This window comes from Pterocles gutturalis, unplaced genomic scaffold (genome assembly GCF_000699245.1).
Source record: "Pterocles gutturalis isolate BGI_N339 unplaced genomic scaffold, ASM69924v1 scaffold9570, whole genome shotgun sequence".
Lineage (NCBI taxonomy): Eukaryota > Metazoa > Chordata > Aves > Pterocliformes > Pteroclidae > Pterocles > Pterocles gutturalis.
The window spans coordinates 19,010-37,785 of NW_010140785.1; the positions used below are offsets into that span (position 1 = coordinate 19,010).

Sequence of the window (18,776 nt, forward strand, 5' to 3'; positions counted from 1 at the left end):
AATCCCCAGTGACTTAATGTGGCATGTATTATGTTATGTCTTCCTCAGAAAAGCATAGCGACCATTTGACAGGTAAGTAATTGTAATGATTTGTCATGTCCAGGCTAGCTTTTATCTAAGGCATAACAAAATCACGTGGAAAACACTCTCTAAAATAATCAGAATGTAAATAACCTATTTGCAACACATCCCATTGCAGTGGGTTTTCAATTGCATTGTCTGCAGAGATAAATGCAATGAAAAGCACTTAACATGAAACTAGTTCAACTGAAAAAAACCCAGAACTCTCTTATAGAAAGGCTCCCCACAGTGTGATACACTGAAGTATTAAGTCAGTGGTTTTGAAACTTGGGAGAGAGAACAGCCTCAGGAAAACTCCTTCTGTCCAATGTCTATATGGAGTGGCCACCTCCTCTCCACCAGCCCCAGGAGGAACTTTGCCTTCATGCGGTGCCCATGTAGGATTGCACGTTGCAGGTGGGCCTGGAGTGGGAAAACTGATGCAGGAGGGTCTTCTCCCACTCCCCATCCTCTCCTTCCCCCTCTTTGCAGTGACAAAACCAGGAGAATAGGTGGCATAGGATCAATAATGTTGTTGGAGGGCTCCCTCTGAGGGTCTTAGGGCTTGGGTAGCAGGGCGTGCATGTCCAGGCAGTACCTTGATGGTGAAGAGCTGTGCAGGGGCATGGGAGAGGGAGGAGAAAGCTCTGGTGGTACTCCAGGGTCAGGCACGTGGTGAAGCGCCTGGAGGGAGAAGGGAGCCCAGGCTAGGAGCAAGTCTGGGGAGGGTGGAAGGAGCCCAGGCTTACTGGAGCTGCAGGTACAGGATCTGGGGAGGCGAGGAGGGGAATAGACCATGCAAACCTTTGTGTTTGAGGTGGAGTCTGGAGGGCTAGGTGATTAGGGGGGACAGACATATACACATGGAGGCAGGACTGTTAGGAAAAAAGGAAGCACAGGAATGATCCAAGGAGTCTAGGGACAGTTTGCCTTTGTAACTATGCAGCTGTCACATGCCCCGTGTGTGTAGGAATATCTGCACAGCAAGGGGAGATCATGGTATAACATCTGCCTTAATTGTCAGTATTTCCTTTGTTGGTTAAATGTGAAATGTATTTGGTCAAGAGTCCCCTTTGGTTTTGTTCTTCTTTTTTTCTTTTTTTTAAAAAAAAAAAAAACAAAAAACATTTACTGATTGCATTAAATTGCTTTTAAGGAAAGAAAAGCTCTTAAAACTCATTCTTCTGTCTCATGGACTCTAAGTTCTCTTTTCCTGCTGTAGTGCCCTTATTCTTTGAGTACAAGAGTCTGCCTCAAAGATGCGACTACTCTGAACAGGGAGTGACAAAGGGGTTGTCTCCAACTTGATTCTGCCTTTAAAAATGTCAACCAGTTTAATCTGGATATACGCACACCATTAAGCCCGTAGGTGGAGACAGCTGTCAGCTCTGAGAAAAGTAGGGAGAGAACTGCAAAAGCAAACATGACAGGGAAGTCAGATAGACCTCAGCTGTAGCAGAAGCCTACCCTCAGAAGGGGCTAGCATGTTTCCATATGGGAGGAGTGGATGGTCCTGCAGTGTAATTATGCCTGCATGGTTAAACTATTAGAATTATATTTCTCTCTGTGGACAAACTTATGTGGAAGTTTAGTCTCCAATATGTATACTTCCTGATACCCCCTACTTACCTTTAAATAGTCACACTTTAACAGATGAATAAATTTAATGAGCACTCTGAAAAATCCCACAACATTTCAATGGAGAGTTGGTATCAGAGCCTTTTAGAATTACATTTATGTGGCCTACAGATGTTGCAGTTAATGCCTCCTATAATAGTACCGCTAAGAAAATTAATTCTTTAATTGGTATTTTTTTATAAACTAGGTTATTTCATATTTATCATCAAGCAATATAACTTACTTTACTAAAGTTTACTAAGTAGCTCTTACTAAAGAGCTACTTTCCAGATCATGGTTATTGCCCATGCTACATGCAGGGCAGAGAGTTGAAATTGTTGGCTGCTCACAAGTCCTCTCCTATTTGTGACTTGATGTTCAGCTTTTTCCTTATGTCCTTTAAAGGAGAAGTTACTATTGATGTTTAAGGAACATCTTGGTTTCAGAGACTCCTAAAGCCCGACCTTCAAAGCAAAGCCTTTCTCAGGGACCCATAATCCTCCTGGCATAGAAAGGAAGCTCAACACAAACTTTATCTTTTGTAGACAGCAGGATAGATGACAGTGCTAAGAGGTTTTTTTTCTGACTACTTAAGTACTTAGGTGTGCTAGCTTATCTGGGCAGGTTTTTTTTTCAGAACTCTGAACCTCTGCATCTGCATATACCAATATGCATTTAAAATAATCCAGTTTATGCATGCAAATGCCTGCATTTATGACTAATTAGCACTTCCAAGGCTATGTGCTCAAAGGCTGTAGTGGGACTGGTCAAAATGCTCAGTGGGTGCACGCAAGAGATATCTCTGCTCTGGTAACAGCGTTCATTTAAGTTATCCAAAAATTGAGGTGTCCCTGCATGCTGCTAAGGGTGCAGTATGGATACAAAGATACCCATATTGCAAAGATATCTTTCTGCAAAGATACACCCTATCACTTGTCTACTGTATCTCAAGAGCTAAGCCAAGACTGAGACATTTCTCTTTTGGAGGGCACTTTGAAATATCTTGGGGCAAGATTTGGACAGCTCAGTGCTGCATGCAAACATCATAAAATATCTGAAAGACACAAAAAAGCACTTCTGACTGTCTTAATTTCTAAATAAATTGCAAGAGTTTAAAGAGAGAATAGGCTGGTTATCACTCACTGATATTGGAAGAGAGAAATCTTTTTCTACACGAGGAGCAGATGGTGCATGTTTTGGTGCTGCTGTTCACTTGTCTGCCACTGTTTACCATATATATTCCTATACCAAGACATATGCAGCTCTGAAAATCAACTCATGGGTTTTGCTTTCTTGCTTTTCAGTGTGAAAATAACTTACTTGTCCCTGTTACCCTCTTCTAGAAATTCCACTGGCTTATCCCATAGGCTGGAAGTAATATTTCTTTCAGTGACCAGGTAGGAGCCTTTTAACCTATTCCCTGTAGAAACATAGCCCAAAGTTCTGTCTACTTGTAATATATGTTGTTATAATCAGGCTAAATAAGTGTAACCTAACTCAGTGTATGGCACTAAATGAAGGGCTTTATGTGGGGTTCACAAATTTTCCATTTGGAGTGTCACACAGTAAGGAATAGTTTACCTCTTAGCTGATCTCTCCAGTGACTGTACTGGTATCACAAAACATACAATGAATTTATTTTCCAGCAATACTGTTCTTTTTTCTGTTGTCTATCTGTCACATACAATATATATAAAACCTGTCTTACCTTAAAAGCAAAGAAATGATCTGTGTATTTCTCACCGAACACAAACTTAGCACCTATGTCAGAGTACTCCAGAAAAGTCTAGGGACAGAAATCAAAGAGAGTTAGCCATAAACTCCAGGTCTCTGACAAAAACTATGCAACTATTTCTAGTTGTCTTGCAGAGATCTGGTGAGGTCCAAGGAGCTTGTGCTCTGCACTGTATGGGTCTAGGCTTCACTAACTGTGTCTAGCTGAACCAAGAGTCTCCACTCTGCTCTGCAAAGAGTGCAGGTTGCTTTAGAGTATGCAAATAAAGAGCAAGGGAATGGGGCATATCTTCCAGCAGTACCCAACATGATAAAGACCATAAACTATACTAAAACAATAATTTATTTTTTAATCCCAATACTGCAGTGCATTTCTACACTCCTTCTCATGCAAATAAGTGCAACAAACAATACAGTTTAAAATGGAGATCTAATGGATGAAGTAATGAGTTTTAAAAGGAGTAGCCAAAAGCTAGTCTAAAAAAAATATTCTACTTTTTAATTCTGATACGGTGGTGCATTTTAATACTCCCAATGCCAGCATATGCAACTAGTGATACAGTTTACAATGGAGATATAATAGCTAGAGTAATGAGTTATGGCAGGGGGGACCGTAAGCCATATGGAGCTAAAGAAAGGGGGCACCAGACCCGCTTCAGTTGGAGACAAAAGGGGAGATTCAGAACCTGGTGACAAAACCCAGATGACTCCCACTGCTTTCAGATTAGCAGCCAGACAGACGTCAGACCTGTGCCTTCACCCCCGCGCAGAGACAGTACATTCTGCACTGCCTTGTTTTAAATGCGCTTAATTACCTGTACTGCGAAGAACAGCTGTGTGAATAGTATCCCTGGGGTGAGAAGTCTAAATGTCCTTCAGTGGATACTCTCTGATCTACATTTTGGATTTCTCTTATTTATTGCTTTACAGTAATGGACTTCTTAAAAAAAATTTGTGCCTGCAGGCTGACCACAGGGTCAGCTATGGACAGATCCTCTCCCCTCTCTAGAGATCCTTTGCTGCTTGCAGTTGTGGATTTTGCCACTTGTAGTTGAATTAATTTTCTTACATGTCATGAAAACTACGAAATGTTCTGAGGCTCGAACTGTGGCTACTTTGAAAATAACGGTCGTTCTGCCTTGATAAATCCCAAGGTTTTTCAACATATCAGGTTTACTGTGAGAATGCTTTGGAGTTGGGCCAGGTCTAACAGTTTCTATGAGTGCCCTGGCACAACAGCAGTTCTGTGTTTGAAGGGTGCCAGTTAGAATTTCAGCCCACGGATGGTAAAGACATTAAGAAACAGGGTCACTCTGGCCATTAATCATCAGTATGTCCCACATGGTCTTGTATTAACTGGACAAAAAAGAATTGAGAAGGTTGAATTCAGGAGACAATTACCTTTCTGAGAACCCAGTTTTTCTCGAGAGGGGAAAGCATGTGGGGACAAACAGACCCTTGAACTGGCTGTCTGTTATGTAAGAGTCTCAAGACAGAAATGACATAAAAAATAATTTTTTTTGCCCAGTAGCTTACCTGGATCTGAATGCCTAGCCAATTGAATATGTCAAACCCCACACTGGTCCTCAGAATAAGAACCCCAAGAATAAACTGCATTCCTATTCCCGAAAATACTGGTCTCCAAGCAACCTGGATGGACCGAACAGTAAAAATAAAGAAATCACTTGTTATTTAAATAAATAATAATTTACTTTAGATGTTTGTTAAAATAATGTAAGAGGACTGTCTGACTGTACTGCAGGACAGGAGCAGTTGCTAAAACAGGTTGTAGGGGACTTGGAGTGTGAATCACCTCTCCTAATTTGAGGATGTGGATGTCTCCATTTGAGATAGTAGCTGAAAGCCTGTCTATGTAAGTATGGACATGCGCATTTCACCATCACAGAATGCAAATAATCAAGTAGTAGGAAAAGGAGAGGTAGTTCTTGTGAGACAGTTTACAGCTGAAATAGACACACATGAGGACAACAGACATGATTCTTCTTTTTTTTTTTTTCAGTTGGAATGGAAACATAAAAAAAAATGTGGATTCTTCACATATCTGGACTGGGAATAAAAAGATTTTGCTTGGATAATTTCAACTCTGTTTCTGTTACCCAGCTTTAAAGAGCCTTGATACTTGAGAACTACTCACAGTTAGGTATTGTGATTCACATTCAGGAAAACTGTGGCCATCTGTGACCAGTCCCTCTTCACTATGCTGCAGATTTCTGCACTGTTGCCTCAGAAATAATCTTTGTTTTGTGAAAATTGAATCTGATTATTTACAAGGCAAGGAGCTGAGATGGCACTCTCTAATTTATTCAGATGATATTTGAATAACACAAGCCAATTAGGTGTAATGAGGACCCATGGGAGAGCACAAAGTATTCAGAGTACATGTGTTTTCCACCCCAGTTGGAGACAACAGCAGTTGCAAATGATGGGGAGTGGTAGGTCCCTTAGCCCCTACTGGACTTTTTCTGTTAAGAAAGTCTCAGCACTGATGCAGGAGGGCTGAAAAAATATTGGTGAAAGTTGGTGACCTGGACAATGGAATAATGTATGACTGATGAAAGCATGTGCTGTATGCTAGGCATTCACACAGGGGTAAAAGCTGAGGTGGGAGTTGTGGTGGCTGAAGTAACTGCTTTGTAATATCACAGCAGTACAGAGTGGACATCTCAACTAGAAAACTAAAATAAATGGCATTGACAAGCCTTTAGCCTGGAAAAGAGGAGACTGAGGGGTGCCCTAATCAATGTTTATAAATATGTAAAGGGTGAGTGTCAGGAGGATGGAGCCAGGCTCTTCTCTGTGACATCCAGTGATAGGACAAGGGGCAATGGGTTCAAGCTGGAACATAGGAGGTTCCACTTGAATATGAGAAAAAACTTCTTCACAGTGAGGGTGACAGAGCACTGGAACAGGCTGCCCAGAGAGGTTGTGGAGTCTCCTTCTCTGGAGACATTCAAAGCCCTCCTGGATGCGTTCCTGTGTGATCTGATCTAGGTGTTCCTGCTCCGGCAGGGGGATTGGACTAGATGATCTTTCGAGGTCTCTTCCAATCTCTAACATTCTGTGATTCCGTGATTCTGTGAAGCCTATGAGAGCGGGTTAGTGAAAAGTGAGGACCTCAGCTTGGCCTCAGGTGCTGCATTCACAGGGGGAGTCAAACTTGTAATGGATTAAGAGCTACACAAGGGAAACACATTTCCAGTTCCACGCAATTCATGGTGATATGGTACCAGTGTCCTCAAATAAGTGCCTGTGATGTCCTGAGGACTGTGGTGAGCCTCCCGTGCGTGGAAGGTACTGAGCATGCCTGCCTCAGCTTGCACTGATGCTCCAGGAGCAAATATGTTCCAGTCTGCATCAGGGCTGGAACAAAGGATTGGCAGGAGCTTCCCAAAATAGTGAGAGCCAGATGCTGGTACAGCCCCACAGATGCTTCCCAAGATGTCAGAGCAAAATGACTTTCCCCAGAAATTAAATATATCACTGGCTTTTGGCAAGCCTAAATTTTTACATTCATGTATTTTATGTTACTATTACTGAAATTGGTGCTAGGGCAGGGGAATAGTTTTTGAGACATTGAACAAAAAAACCCCCAAAAGATCCAACATGGAATAAATACTCACTCTGGTTGGATATTTGGAAAAGATAAACATCAAGAGAACATACATCACAAGCCCACCAAAGGAGATCAGCTGGCGGGATCCATGTTTTGCTGTGTCAAAGATGAGCCAGCAGATGATAGTTATAATAAGAGTGGCACTCAACACCCTAGGAAAAAAAAAAAAAGTGTTAGGCATGACATCCTGAAGAAGACCAGATATTTCTTCTCTTTCTCCTCCCCATAACACCTAAATCTCTGTGAGTGAACTCTCTGAGCAACGTACTGAGCTGAAATGTGTAGCTCTACACAAGCAGGAACCTCCCTTTGCGGTTGCAACTTCGACAACAACATCCCTGAGGTGGCATCTAGAAGATATATCCTCCAGTGATGTCCCCAAGGTCAGAGTGTGTGGGAAACCCAATAAGGCATGAGTGACTCTTGTCTGGGTGTTATTTCTATTAAATGAAGTGTGAGAAGATACCCTCCTTTCTCACTCCATCCTCCTTTTCCTTTATTGAGTATTTTCTTATCTCTGGGCAAATCAGACTGTGGTTTTTATGAATTGCACTGTGATGTTTAACTGATGGGCCTATGAAACACACAGTATTGAGGAGCAGGTTATAAAGTGTTTACTTCTTAGTAACCGACTTTAGTCTATTTAGAAAAATAACTTTTAATCGCAACAATTTTAGCTATCTCAGAAACAATGACAAGAGCCAGGTGTACACCTGTGTTCAGTGTTTCTATGATTCCAACTACCACAGAACTGTGTTCAGCTTGCATATTGAAGGTAATTGTCACAACAACAGCCTGAGAGGCAAGGAAATGCATCATGCCATTAACAGAAAGGAAAACTAAACGTAGTCCCAGTTCTTCAAGGTAACTTGTGTCTAACGGTTGTTTAGCTTCCACTGATTTGAGTGGTACCTGTATACCTAAACTCCAGTTTTAGACCTGGACTAAAAATATTGCAGGTCAGCTCCATGAAATGGATTGGCCATCGCAATGCTGAATAATGCTGTCTACACCTGAGTGGCTTTCTGTGTCTTGGAGGAACCTGTGACCTACAGTTCAGCACTTAATTTGTAATATGTACAATTTAAGGATTGTAGCCCAGGTAATACACCACTTATTGCCTCTGGTTTGTTCCATCTGCTCATCAGGGCTCTCCTGTTCTGTTTGCTTCTTTTCCCAAAGCGGTTGCCAGATCGTGTAATGGAGGTGCCTGTGTGTGATTGCTCTCTAATGTGGCTCCTGAGCAGAAGACCCACAATTCTTATAGCATATTTCTAAGGAATTCCTATTTCTGTGGCAAAACTATTTCAAAATCTTAAAAATAAGTTGGGACATTTTCCTGAACCCAGAGTAACTGCTCCTTAGAACTCTTTCTCTCTCAGAGAGAAGGTGACCTTAGCTGAGACAGAAAGGCAACTGGCCAATTTCCTTTTTGTTTTTAATGAGATTTCATTAGCTCTTTTCTTCAGTCTACGAGCCTCCTTTGGAAGGAATTTTCCCAGGAATAACTTAAATATTCCCAATAACTGCTTGGGTATACTTGGAATAAGTATTTAGCAGATCTAAGTATCCACCATTTACCTACCAGATGGATGTTTACCATCCCAAATAAGGTTGTATGATCTTATTATGACACTAAATGTGGCTGGCATGTTTTGATTCCTGAGAAACAAGTGAAAATTGCTGCCTGGATATGTGAACAACTAGAGTTTAGATAACACGTTTCGGTCTTTATCAGTTTGCATATGTTAGAGTTAAGGTTTTTATTAATTTCACAGCTCTCTGAACAACTGACAGCAAGGCACTTCCTGGTTTGCATAACAAATGCAGAAGGCTACAACACACCTGAACTTCTGTGAACATGTTCTCTTGCAACCACAAACTTGTCCTATCTCAGTTTGAGGAACTTTTTTACACTTTCTGTCAAGATTTTTGATACGTAGCTACTGTATTGCAATCTTAAAGGTATGCCTGACACTTCTAAAGTGGAAAATATTGAATTATTCGGTGTGTATTCTTTGATCTTATTGCAATTTGTATGATTGATCTATCTCCCTTTGTTTTTGGGGGTGTAAGTTGAAATAAAACTATAAGGGTAGATTGACTAATGCTTTGTCCTTCTGCATAAATAAGAAGTAATTAATATTTACCACTTCAGCCAAAACCACTGTTCCTCCAGATACTTTTCTCCAGGGGAAAACAATGCAGCAATCCTATCTTCATATATAGCTATTAAAAAATCCCAGCAGATGAAGAAGATGGCTAGGAGAGTGATGATAAAGAGTGGCAAGGCTCTCTGAAAATTCAAGCTGCAGGCTGCAATAACTGCTGCCAAGTATGCTGTCACAGAAACAAGAGTATACATGTCAGTCAGGTTGGTCTTTTCAGAAATATAATAAAATCTTAAATTTAAAGGATGTGGCTAAAGTCAGGCCTGCTAACTTTTGGCCTTAATGCTGAAAAATTTTGTTTTCATAGATAGTGTTACTTACAATATCCTCATTTATATGAAAGGTGTCTTTCATCCTGTCAAAGCGGGTTATATGCTTTGGCCAAGCAAATCTCACATCAAATACATTAATCACTTGGGAAGCTTCGAAGTAGTTTATTTTGTAATATAGCTGTGAAATTATTTGTCATTCGGCAGGTTCATTGCTAATATGTGCTGGCCAATGAAATATTCAGTTCTTGTAAACAGATATCTGATTTTGTCTATGGCAAATAAGGAAGAACTACTGATTTCTGTAAGGCAAATTGTTTTTTAACGGAAATAACATGAAATCCTGACATATCCTTAGAACTCTCTTTCTTGAGGCAGGATGTGGCTGTATTATGACAAAGCAAGATGAGCTGATGTTAGGATGGCAGGATACTCAGCATGCAAGCAGCCCTTTTATAACCACTTTATAGTATGCTGATGCCTGTCACACAGACATATTTTAGGTCTATGTGTTCTCAGTATTCAGGTAGGAGAATCTCAGAAACAAGCTGTGAACTGGAAGGAAACAAGCCAATCTACTGGCTAATTAGGAAAGGGACAAAGAATAATATCCAAATGGCTTTGCAGTGCATACTGACATAAACCACATTTCCTTTAGCAAACTCCTCTGCAGATACTGAGTGATATGGGTCAGAACAGAAAAGTTTCATTTTTAGCCTGCTGACTGAAGTTCAGTCCAAGTTGATGCCTGACTCTTTTTAGCGTGATTTCATGGTTTTGGACAAGTTCCTAAGCCTGTAATTTAATGGACCTGTTGGAGGGGGCTGGTAATAGAGTAGACACAAAGACTTAACCACCCTTTTATCCCAAATGTAAAAATTGCTAGTTGGAGTTGAAACATGCTGGAGGAGTAGAGTAGCATGATCTGTGCTTTTGTTAAGTTTGGGAATGAGTGGAGGTTTTGCAATCTGGAGCTTTCTCTGGGCCTAAATTAACTTTCACTTCCTTTCAAACTCATTCTTTAAGACAGTCAAGGGTTTTTGTGTCAGACAGGCAGTCTGTAATCTTACATAGGTAAACAAATAAGGCTTCAGCAACCCTGGGTGTAATATACTGTACCTGTTATTAAAATTCCATAGATCATATAGTGAATTCTGGTTTTATGTTTCCTGCAAAATTCACAGGCTTTATCATATTTCTTTTCTAAATGCCTAGAAAAAGGAAAAAACAAACAGAAAGTTAAGATGTAGATAAGAAAGAAGAGTAATTTGTGTGGAAAGATCAGGTTAAATTGGTCAAAATTTCTCCACTGGAGTATGCTGCACTTGATACATGTTAAATTTGGATCCCAAAGTGACAAAGAAAATCGTGCTGACAAACGCAGAGCTTTTGTGGGGGACTTCTTTGGTTTGATGTTGAACAAATGAAAAATATAATCTGGTAGATATCTAATGGGGTAATCTGTCAACTATTTAACGGGTCAAAGTTAGCAGTGCGGTTCTGCTAGCCTCTGAAGTATAGCTCTTCTGAAAGGAGGTCTGTTAACAGGGTTAGTGTAAACGGGGTAGGTAGCTAAAGATACAGTGTCCATTACCAGACCCACAAAGATTGTAAATACATCCAGCCCAGCATTGCTGTGTGGAGCAGCAATACGGCTGTAGTTGTGAAGGCCTAGGGTTTGTGTGTGCAAAATAAGCAATATAGATCTAAATCCTTATTACAGTGTGCATAGATATTTCTGAATATTTGAAAATTTGGCTGTTAATTACGTTAACTTTTAATTCAAGACTCAGCAGTTCATGGAAGCTAAAATGATTTGTTATATTTGAATGTCCTTTTCTAGTATCTGTCCTTCCAATTATTACCTACTTCACTTTTGTTCTTTTCCCACCTCCCTAAGGGTAACACAGTGATTTCATGATGGAGGCTGAACTTATAGCAGTTAAGGGAGTTCATTCAACACAAATTTCCAATGTTAAGTATGCTGGTGATGCAGACCTATTTCAGTTACAAAAGCTGTTGCTAAATAAATACTCTCATATTGTGTAAACTGAAAAAGAAATCACAGCTATAGCTCTGTCTCTCTGAAGTGGTGCCTCACATCCTACAGTCTATAAAGGCAATGTTATATTTAGAGATGTTAATTATCCAGACTGTACTTCTTTGGAAACTAGATGCAGCTGGCGTCAGATGCACACCAAAATTCAGCATGAATACCCTTCTTTTCTGCACTAAAAAAACCCAAAAAAACCAAAAAAACCCCAACCCTATTAATTTAAAATCAGTTGGAGAGAAGGAAGGAATATTAACTTAATCTACAGCACTCAGAAGAGCAGAGCAGAAACATACTCCTTCACCAATACAAAGGGTAACAGGGTCTCAGAGAAATCTGGATTGCTTTTGATATTTCAGTTTTAGTTCTGGGAATTCCTGTTGCCTCACAAATCATAGCTTTTTTTTTTTTTTTTTTTTTTCCCAAATGTCATCTCGCAAGGACACTAGGTTATCTACCCAATCTCATCAGAGAGATTAGATACAAAAGGAAGAGAAAGAAAAGGAGAAATGAGAGACAGATGCACGAATAACTCAAAGTTATTTTATCAAATTTATGGTTCATCCATCAGCCAAAAAAAAAAAAATCTGTTATCTGTTGCTGCTACTTATGAGTCCTTTGGGGTTTAAAATTGTTATTTTAAGATTACAATTCCTTGTAACCTCTTCTTTGCTCAACCATCTCTCTCTCCCTTGTTATTTTATTAATTTGGGTGATTATCACTTTGTTACCAGGATATCTTAAATATTTAGGCATATATGTCTTAAATATGCAGCTCTGTTCTGAGCAATGGCAGAAAAAACATCTTCTTTATGACATTTGTTTAATTCACTAAGGAAACTTTATTTTCTAAAAGCTGATCCTATAGGCTTAAAGCGCATCTCATTGCTGTTGGCTTTTAGTTAACCAAAGATGTTGAAAAAGCAAATGCCACTTATGCACCCTTAAAGGAGAAGTTTAATGTGAAATACTTGTATAAGCCAAAACTACTCTTGCTTGCATTTTGCAACTCAGAAATGCTTTTCCTGGTCTGTATGTACTCTATAAGTGAATGCCAACACCTTGCACATGTGGTGAATCCTTTTTAGCAACAGACATCTTTCAAAGTCTCTGACCACCGGCTATTCAGTACTATCTGTTGAAAGAAATTGATGACACAGTCCAAACTGAGGCATGCTGAATGCCCCTTTTGAGCAGATACTAGGAAGACATTAGAGCACATTAGTGCCCGCTTTTAGGAGCTAATTTACAAAAAATAACTCGGCAGAGATACCATTGCCCCTGTCAGATGCTCATAAAAATAAACATATACAAAGTACAAAAACAAGTACGAAACCGGAGAGCACAGAACAAGCCTGAATGTAATCAGAATAGGGCAAAGTGCTCTTCAGCTTTGAGCCTGTGAGGAGCTTTCACTGTCCAGGGCAGTCGTACCTGCTGCTGATGGAAGAACAAGGGTATCTCAGGAACAGTAAGCCCTGTGAATTAAACCTTCTTTATCCCTTGGCTCTCCATGGGAGCACAAATAAACAACAATGAATAAAAAACATATAGGCTTCATCTCTGCCCCAACTCAACCCATCTCTGTGCAGAGATGCCTCTTGTCGAGGGACTCCTGGGGGCCGAGGTTTGAGGGGGAGACACCCTGATAACCCTGCACAGGCATTTGCGTGCCAGCACTTGCCTGTGAAATTAGTTTACTTCTGGGGAGATGCTGGATACCTGCCACCAGAGAGGTTTCTCAAACTTGGATGTTTGGTCTATCAAATGTCAGGTTTTGTTTTTGATAGACAAGAACATAAATGTTTTAAAAAAGAAAGTGTTTCATGTTATGTATTGGTAAAGGAATGACAAATCTCCAAAGAAAAAAGAGGAGAAACAAGGATATTTAAGTGACTTCTAAATACTTTTGCTAGATTTTCGAAGCAGTATTTTAATGTGATGGCATCAGTAAACCTGATCATATTAACAAGTCTTTAAGTTCTCTTTTTACAATGTGAAAGCATAATTAAAGTCTTCACAACTGCTTCTGTATGTAAGTGCATCATGTGTATAGGCTTGAGACATTTCCAAGTAGTCCAATTTGAGTGAGATAAACTCCTATTTGAGATATCCAGTAAGTGAGTTGCTAGAATCTGCTGAAAGACTGGTTCAAAGCTGAAATGGTGTGCTGTGTAACAAAATGCAGTCATAGAAATCAGGACAAAAGTACAGTATGATTTCTGTGAAGGTTCATATGACAGAAAAATACTAATACATTAAGATAAAAAATGTAAGTATTGTATCTTAATTTCTTTTAACTTTTTGTGGGTTTTTTGCCAAAAAAAACCCAATCCTCAAGTAAAAGTAGACGTGTGCTTTAACTGTGTGGTCACTTGGAACCAGTGTTAGTGAAGGATAAAAATTCTGCTCCATTAAAATGGCTTTTTTAAAAAAGTTATTCTGTTCTTATTTTGCACTGGTGTAAATAGCTATGCAAACTGAAGGACAATAGTAAATCTCTGACTTCCTGGAAGAGATCACTGTTAATGACTTTTCTTTAAAAAGGTCCTGATGGAAATACTGGAAAAGCAGTTAATGTACAAAAAGAAAAAAAATATTGATCCTTCAATTTGCAAGGCTTTCGAATGATAGTTCCATGATTGCATGTGTCAGATGAAAGGTATAATAACTTTAAATACAGTGTGTTTCTGTATTTTACAAATTGCTGGGCAATACAAAGGTCCATGTGGCAGTGAAATTTAGAGCTGTAGCTCTAGAAGCAGAAACACTGTCAGCTTATTGCTTAGGCCAGGCTGAAGTGAGTGGAAAACTTACTCATCCAAAAGACATTACCCTTTCAAGCATGGCTGCTCATCATCTATGGAGTCATGTTTGTTTTCACGCTGATCACTCTCAATGTTGATGTATTCATCCTCCTGGAAAACAGATCAGAGCTGAGGCTGTGAGAGGGGTGCATGCTTGTTAACTAAGGTGTGAAAAAACAGATCGCCAGTGACAGATGGCTGGAGCAGTCTCGAGACTTTCCCGTCTGTACTGACTGCATGACTCCAGCTCTCCTGTCTGCCACCAACGCTATGATCAGTATCAGGCAAACCCTGACCGTGGATGTGAACTTTCCCCAAGCCACCCACACCATTTTGGAAGGGGAAATAAAAGGGAAAAAGAAAAAACCAAACAAAGAGTGTTTCTCAGAGTTGAAGATGGCCCCATACAGAGTACCACACACCTTTTTGCTACCTGAACCCACATAAGCCTGGCTGCATTAAAGCTTTTGAACAGCCGCACTCTGACATTCACCATGTTCAAAGACTGTCCCCAAGATGGCTGAGAGCAGCACAGCTCCCTGAAGCTGCTCGGCACACCCGTGGGGGCTGCCTTGCCCACCCCACATTGCTTTCCCCAGCGCTTGCTGGAAGGGCAGAGGGAAAGCTCCTGTCCCACGTTCATGGTAGGGCCTATAGAGGGGCTGGTGGCCTGGGTCAGGCAACTGTCGTGTTCAAAGGCAGGAGAGAAACCACATGTGGCCCTTGTGCCATACTCCAACCTCCTCATTCTAGTGCCATGCCAGGACAGGGTGACTGGTCACCTGCCCTTAGGTATCTGGCCAGGACCACAGTGAAGGCAGACGGTGTTTTCCTGAGCTGGTGGTTGTGTCCTTCCCTCTCGAGAGGAGCTGACTTGCTGTGCCCAGCCATGTGGAGTGGTGGAAGGCTGCAGGTAAGTTTACCTTTTCTTTTTGTGTTCTTATCATTTGTGCTAACCTCATTCCCCAAACTGCTGTGTGAAGCAAGGCTGACTGCGGACCTAGCCCTGGCCCCTGCCTTCTCTCTGGCTTTTCTGCGGCAAGCACTGTTCAAAGTTCTGGGAGGCCCTTGGTTAGTTCCTAGTGAGAGACTTGAACCAGCTCAAAGGCAAAATTTAAACACAGACCATAATTAAAATGGTGAAGAGAAGTGTGTATGTAGAAGCTGCTATTCATTCCCTTAGGAGAAAGCTCAAGCATGACAGGAACAGGAGTCTCTCCGTCCTCTCGGTTGAAGTTATTGGAGGGGTGGTGGTGATGGGAGTTGTGTGACTCTGTGGAGCTGCACTATAACTTATGGCTGCGTTTTTGCTAAACTCAATATCTTTCTCTCTTTGGTCTTCACAGTGAAATAAAACAATCCTGAAAAATGCAGACTCTGCCACCTACTAAGTTGCTATTATTTTTGGTAACTGGGAGCACTGTTCTCAGTGGCTGTAGGAGGTGGTCTTCTCACCTGAGGGTCACTGAATGCTGATAATATTGAAACACAATCTATTCCTGGGCTTAAATTTAGGGTGCATTGTATGCCAGTGCTTCTCACAGGTTGTTGAACCTACATTATAAATCACAAGAGTCCAGACCTCTGGGTAAAAGAGCCAAGCTTTCACGTTTGCAGGCGGCTATGCTCCCTGTGGCACCGTGTCCTTTCTCCTGGTCACAGCTCAAAGCTCATTTTCCACATCTCCTGCCTCCATCCCCACCAGCATTCCCAGTGCCCATGCTGCCCAGGCCAGACCATGCTCCCCCATCGCTTTCCCCCATGCCACAGCATCCTCCCCCCAGAAGCTCTCCTGGATCACCCACAGCCTGGGCTTTGGCTCTGAATTAGTGAAATATAATGTTTGCCTTAAGAATATAAACTACTTGTTCTTTTGGCTATTTCAGTACAAAAACCACCAGTCCACATCTTTACACATTGTCTACAATGTATTTACATATGCTCAGAATATTACTGTTGCTAATTTATTGTCACAAATGCTTTCATGCATCTACACTAAACGATGGTAAGAAAATCTGAAATCAAAGTTCACATCTAACTCTGTACAGAGACACAAGGAAAAGGGAGAATGGATTCAAACACCTTTTCTTCTTCTTTCGTGGCCAAACATGACACCACATCTGGCTCTTGGTGAGTGTTAGCACTCGCTGAGGCTAACCCAAGGGCTGTGTGGGGCTTGTGGACTTAAGGACACAGCAAAGTCCATACTCTGCAGAGCCTCAAAATAAACTCTTCTGCCTCAGTCACACTGTGCCTGAGAAAGTGTTGCTGTGGGTATGTGTATCTCTACTACACTGCACAAAGTAGTGGCTGAATGCTATCAGCTGAACCCTTTCAGTGTGAAACTGGTTTCTTTTATTAAAATCAAGCTTTCATTGACTGCCCTACTTTTCTCCATTTCTCAACAGTTTCAATCAGTTCTGAAAGTCTTTTTATTCTTTTTATTTTGACATTTTCGTTTTTACTGGTTTTTTTGAACAGGAAGGTATAGGCACTGTCTACCACCTTCTCTCCTAGGATCTCACATCCTGGTCTAGTTCCCAGGGGTCTATTTCCCAGGAGCACATATCAGAACAATCCAAGTAATTCTTTCCATTACTGTAAATCTGGAATCACTTAAACTTTGAGAGCAGAGGCATTTCTCCAGCAGTATACCTTTGCTGCCTCTGATCATATCCAAAAGTCACTGCAAGACAGAAAACCATACCCATAGCGTCAGGAAACCTCGATTTCTTATCTGCCACTTCAAGTACTATCACCAAACTTGGCAAGTAGATGTGATTACAACACAGGAAGTACGAGAAGTTTCTAATGGAACTTTTAGAGTAGCAGATCATTTCTGGAGTGTAAAATATCTGTGGTTTATTTTGAACCTGACTCCCATGTCTTCATAGTGAGCTACTCACTATGTAGGCTTAAAGAAACAGAGTCAAAAGAAGTCAAAATGGATGTGTTTATCATGAAGTCATCTGTATTGTATTATTCTCTTTTTTCTCTGGTCAGTTGTACGTCAGAGCTGTTGCCTCCAGTTTATATTTGTCTGAAATTTCCCCTATTTTGGATAAGTAGATGTTTAATTAGATGTATGTCCCGTGTGACTGAAAGGTTGTTTCACTAAACCAAATGTTTACAGCTTCTGTTTCTGCAGCTTCTCAAGAGAAAATGCATCTATATCAACTTCTTGTCCATAGTATTCCCTCTGATCGCCATTTCTGATAGGTCCTTTGTATATTTTATGAATCCATTATGACATTAGAAAGCATTTTTCTGAATTCTACACCTCCTGTCAATTTTCTTTCTTCCTTAATGTATTTCTGAGAACAGAACTCACTTCCCTGTCAGTTTGTGAATTTTAAATCAAATTCAGGTTTTGTCAAAATACATCTTGGGTGTATTATCACTGACATTGAATTTGAGGTTTATGAATTTACATGAGGTTACTGAAAGAAAAAAAAACCATACCTGATTAAAGGATAGAGCGTTCTTATTTTGTGAATTCTTGTTTCTCCATGAATTGTCTCTGAGTCTGTTCGGATTTCTAACATCCACACCTTCACTGTCATTCTGGGGCATGACAAGAACAGAAATTGTATTGGTTCAAGTCAAAAGCTGAAAGGCTTTCTCATGTGCAGTAAGAACTCATTTATACTCTGGTGCTTGTGCTTCCAACATTTTACTCTAATTTATGGGGAGCCCGAAACTCAGTGTACAGAGCTCAGGTGTTCCATGTCCCTGCACTATTATACAAAGCTGCATTGATCATGGATGGTGCTCGCCTAAAGTGCATTTGCTGTTTTCTTCACCCAAAACTCACATGTGCCCGTGGTGCTGCCCTTTGCCTCAGGACTGGTTCAACAAGTTTACTAAGATTAAGGTTGGAAATGACTTCAAGGATCATCAAGTCCAGCTGTCAACCCAACACCAGCTAACCCACTAAACCATGTCCCAGAGCACCACATCTACACATTTCTTAAACACCTCCAATTCTTTTTTTATATCATAGAATCATAAAATAGTTTGGGTTGGAAGGGACCTTAAAGATCACCTAGTTCCAACCCCCTGCCATGGGCAGGAACACCTTCCACTAGACCACATTGCTCAAAGCCTCATCCAGCCTGGCCTTGAACACCCCCAGGGATGGGGCATGTGGAACTTCTTTGGGCAACCTGTTCCAATTGCGAAAAAGCTTCTTCCTAAAAGCCAATCTAAATCTACTCTCTTTCACAGAATTATAGAATCATAGAATCATTAAGGTTGGAAAAGACCTCAAGGATCATCAAGTCCAGCCATCAACCCAACACCATCTAGCCCACTAAACCATGTCCCGAAGCACCACATCTACATGTTTCTTGAACACCTCCAGGGATGGTGACTCCACCACCTTCCTAGGGAGCCTGTTCTGATGTTTGATCACTCTTTCAGTGAAGAAAT

At 40.8% G+C, this 18,776-nt stretch overlaps 1 protein-coding gene across 1 annotated transcript in view; it reads right to left on the reverse strand.

Moving 5' to 3' along the window:
• SLC28A3 (solute carrier family 28 (concentrative nucleoside transporter), member 3) overlaps positions 1–17,909 on the reverse strand; it is a gene marked incomplete at both ends in the record, with an annotated part of 33,249 nt that extends 15,340 nt beyond the window's left edge. The window contains 7 exons of the mRNA XM_010083807.1: positions 3,386–3,463; positions 4,948–5,061; positions 7,053–7,197; positions 9,196–9,385; positions 10,605–10,696; positions 14,374–14,456; positions 17,808–17,909. Coding sequence (XP_010082109.1) covers positions 3,386–3,463; positions 4,948–5,061; positions 7,053–7,197; positions 9,196–9,385; positions 10,605–10,696; positions 14,374–14,456; positions 17,808–17,909 — 804 coding nt within the window. The remainder of the gene's footprint in view (positions 1–3,385; positions 3,464–4,947; positions 5,062–7,052; positions 7,198–9,195; positions 9,386–10,604; positions 10,697–14,373; positions 14,457–17,807) is intronic.
• Between the last annotated feature and the right edge of the window lie 867 nt (positions 17,910–18,776).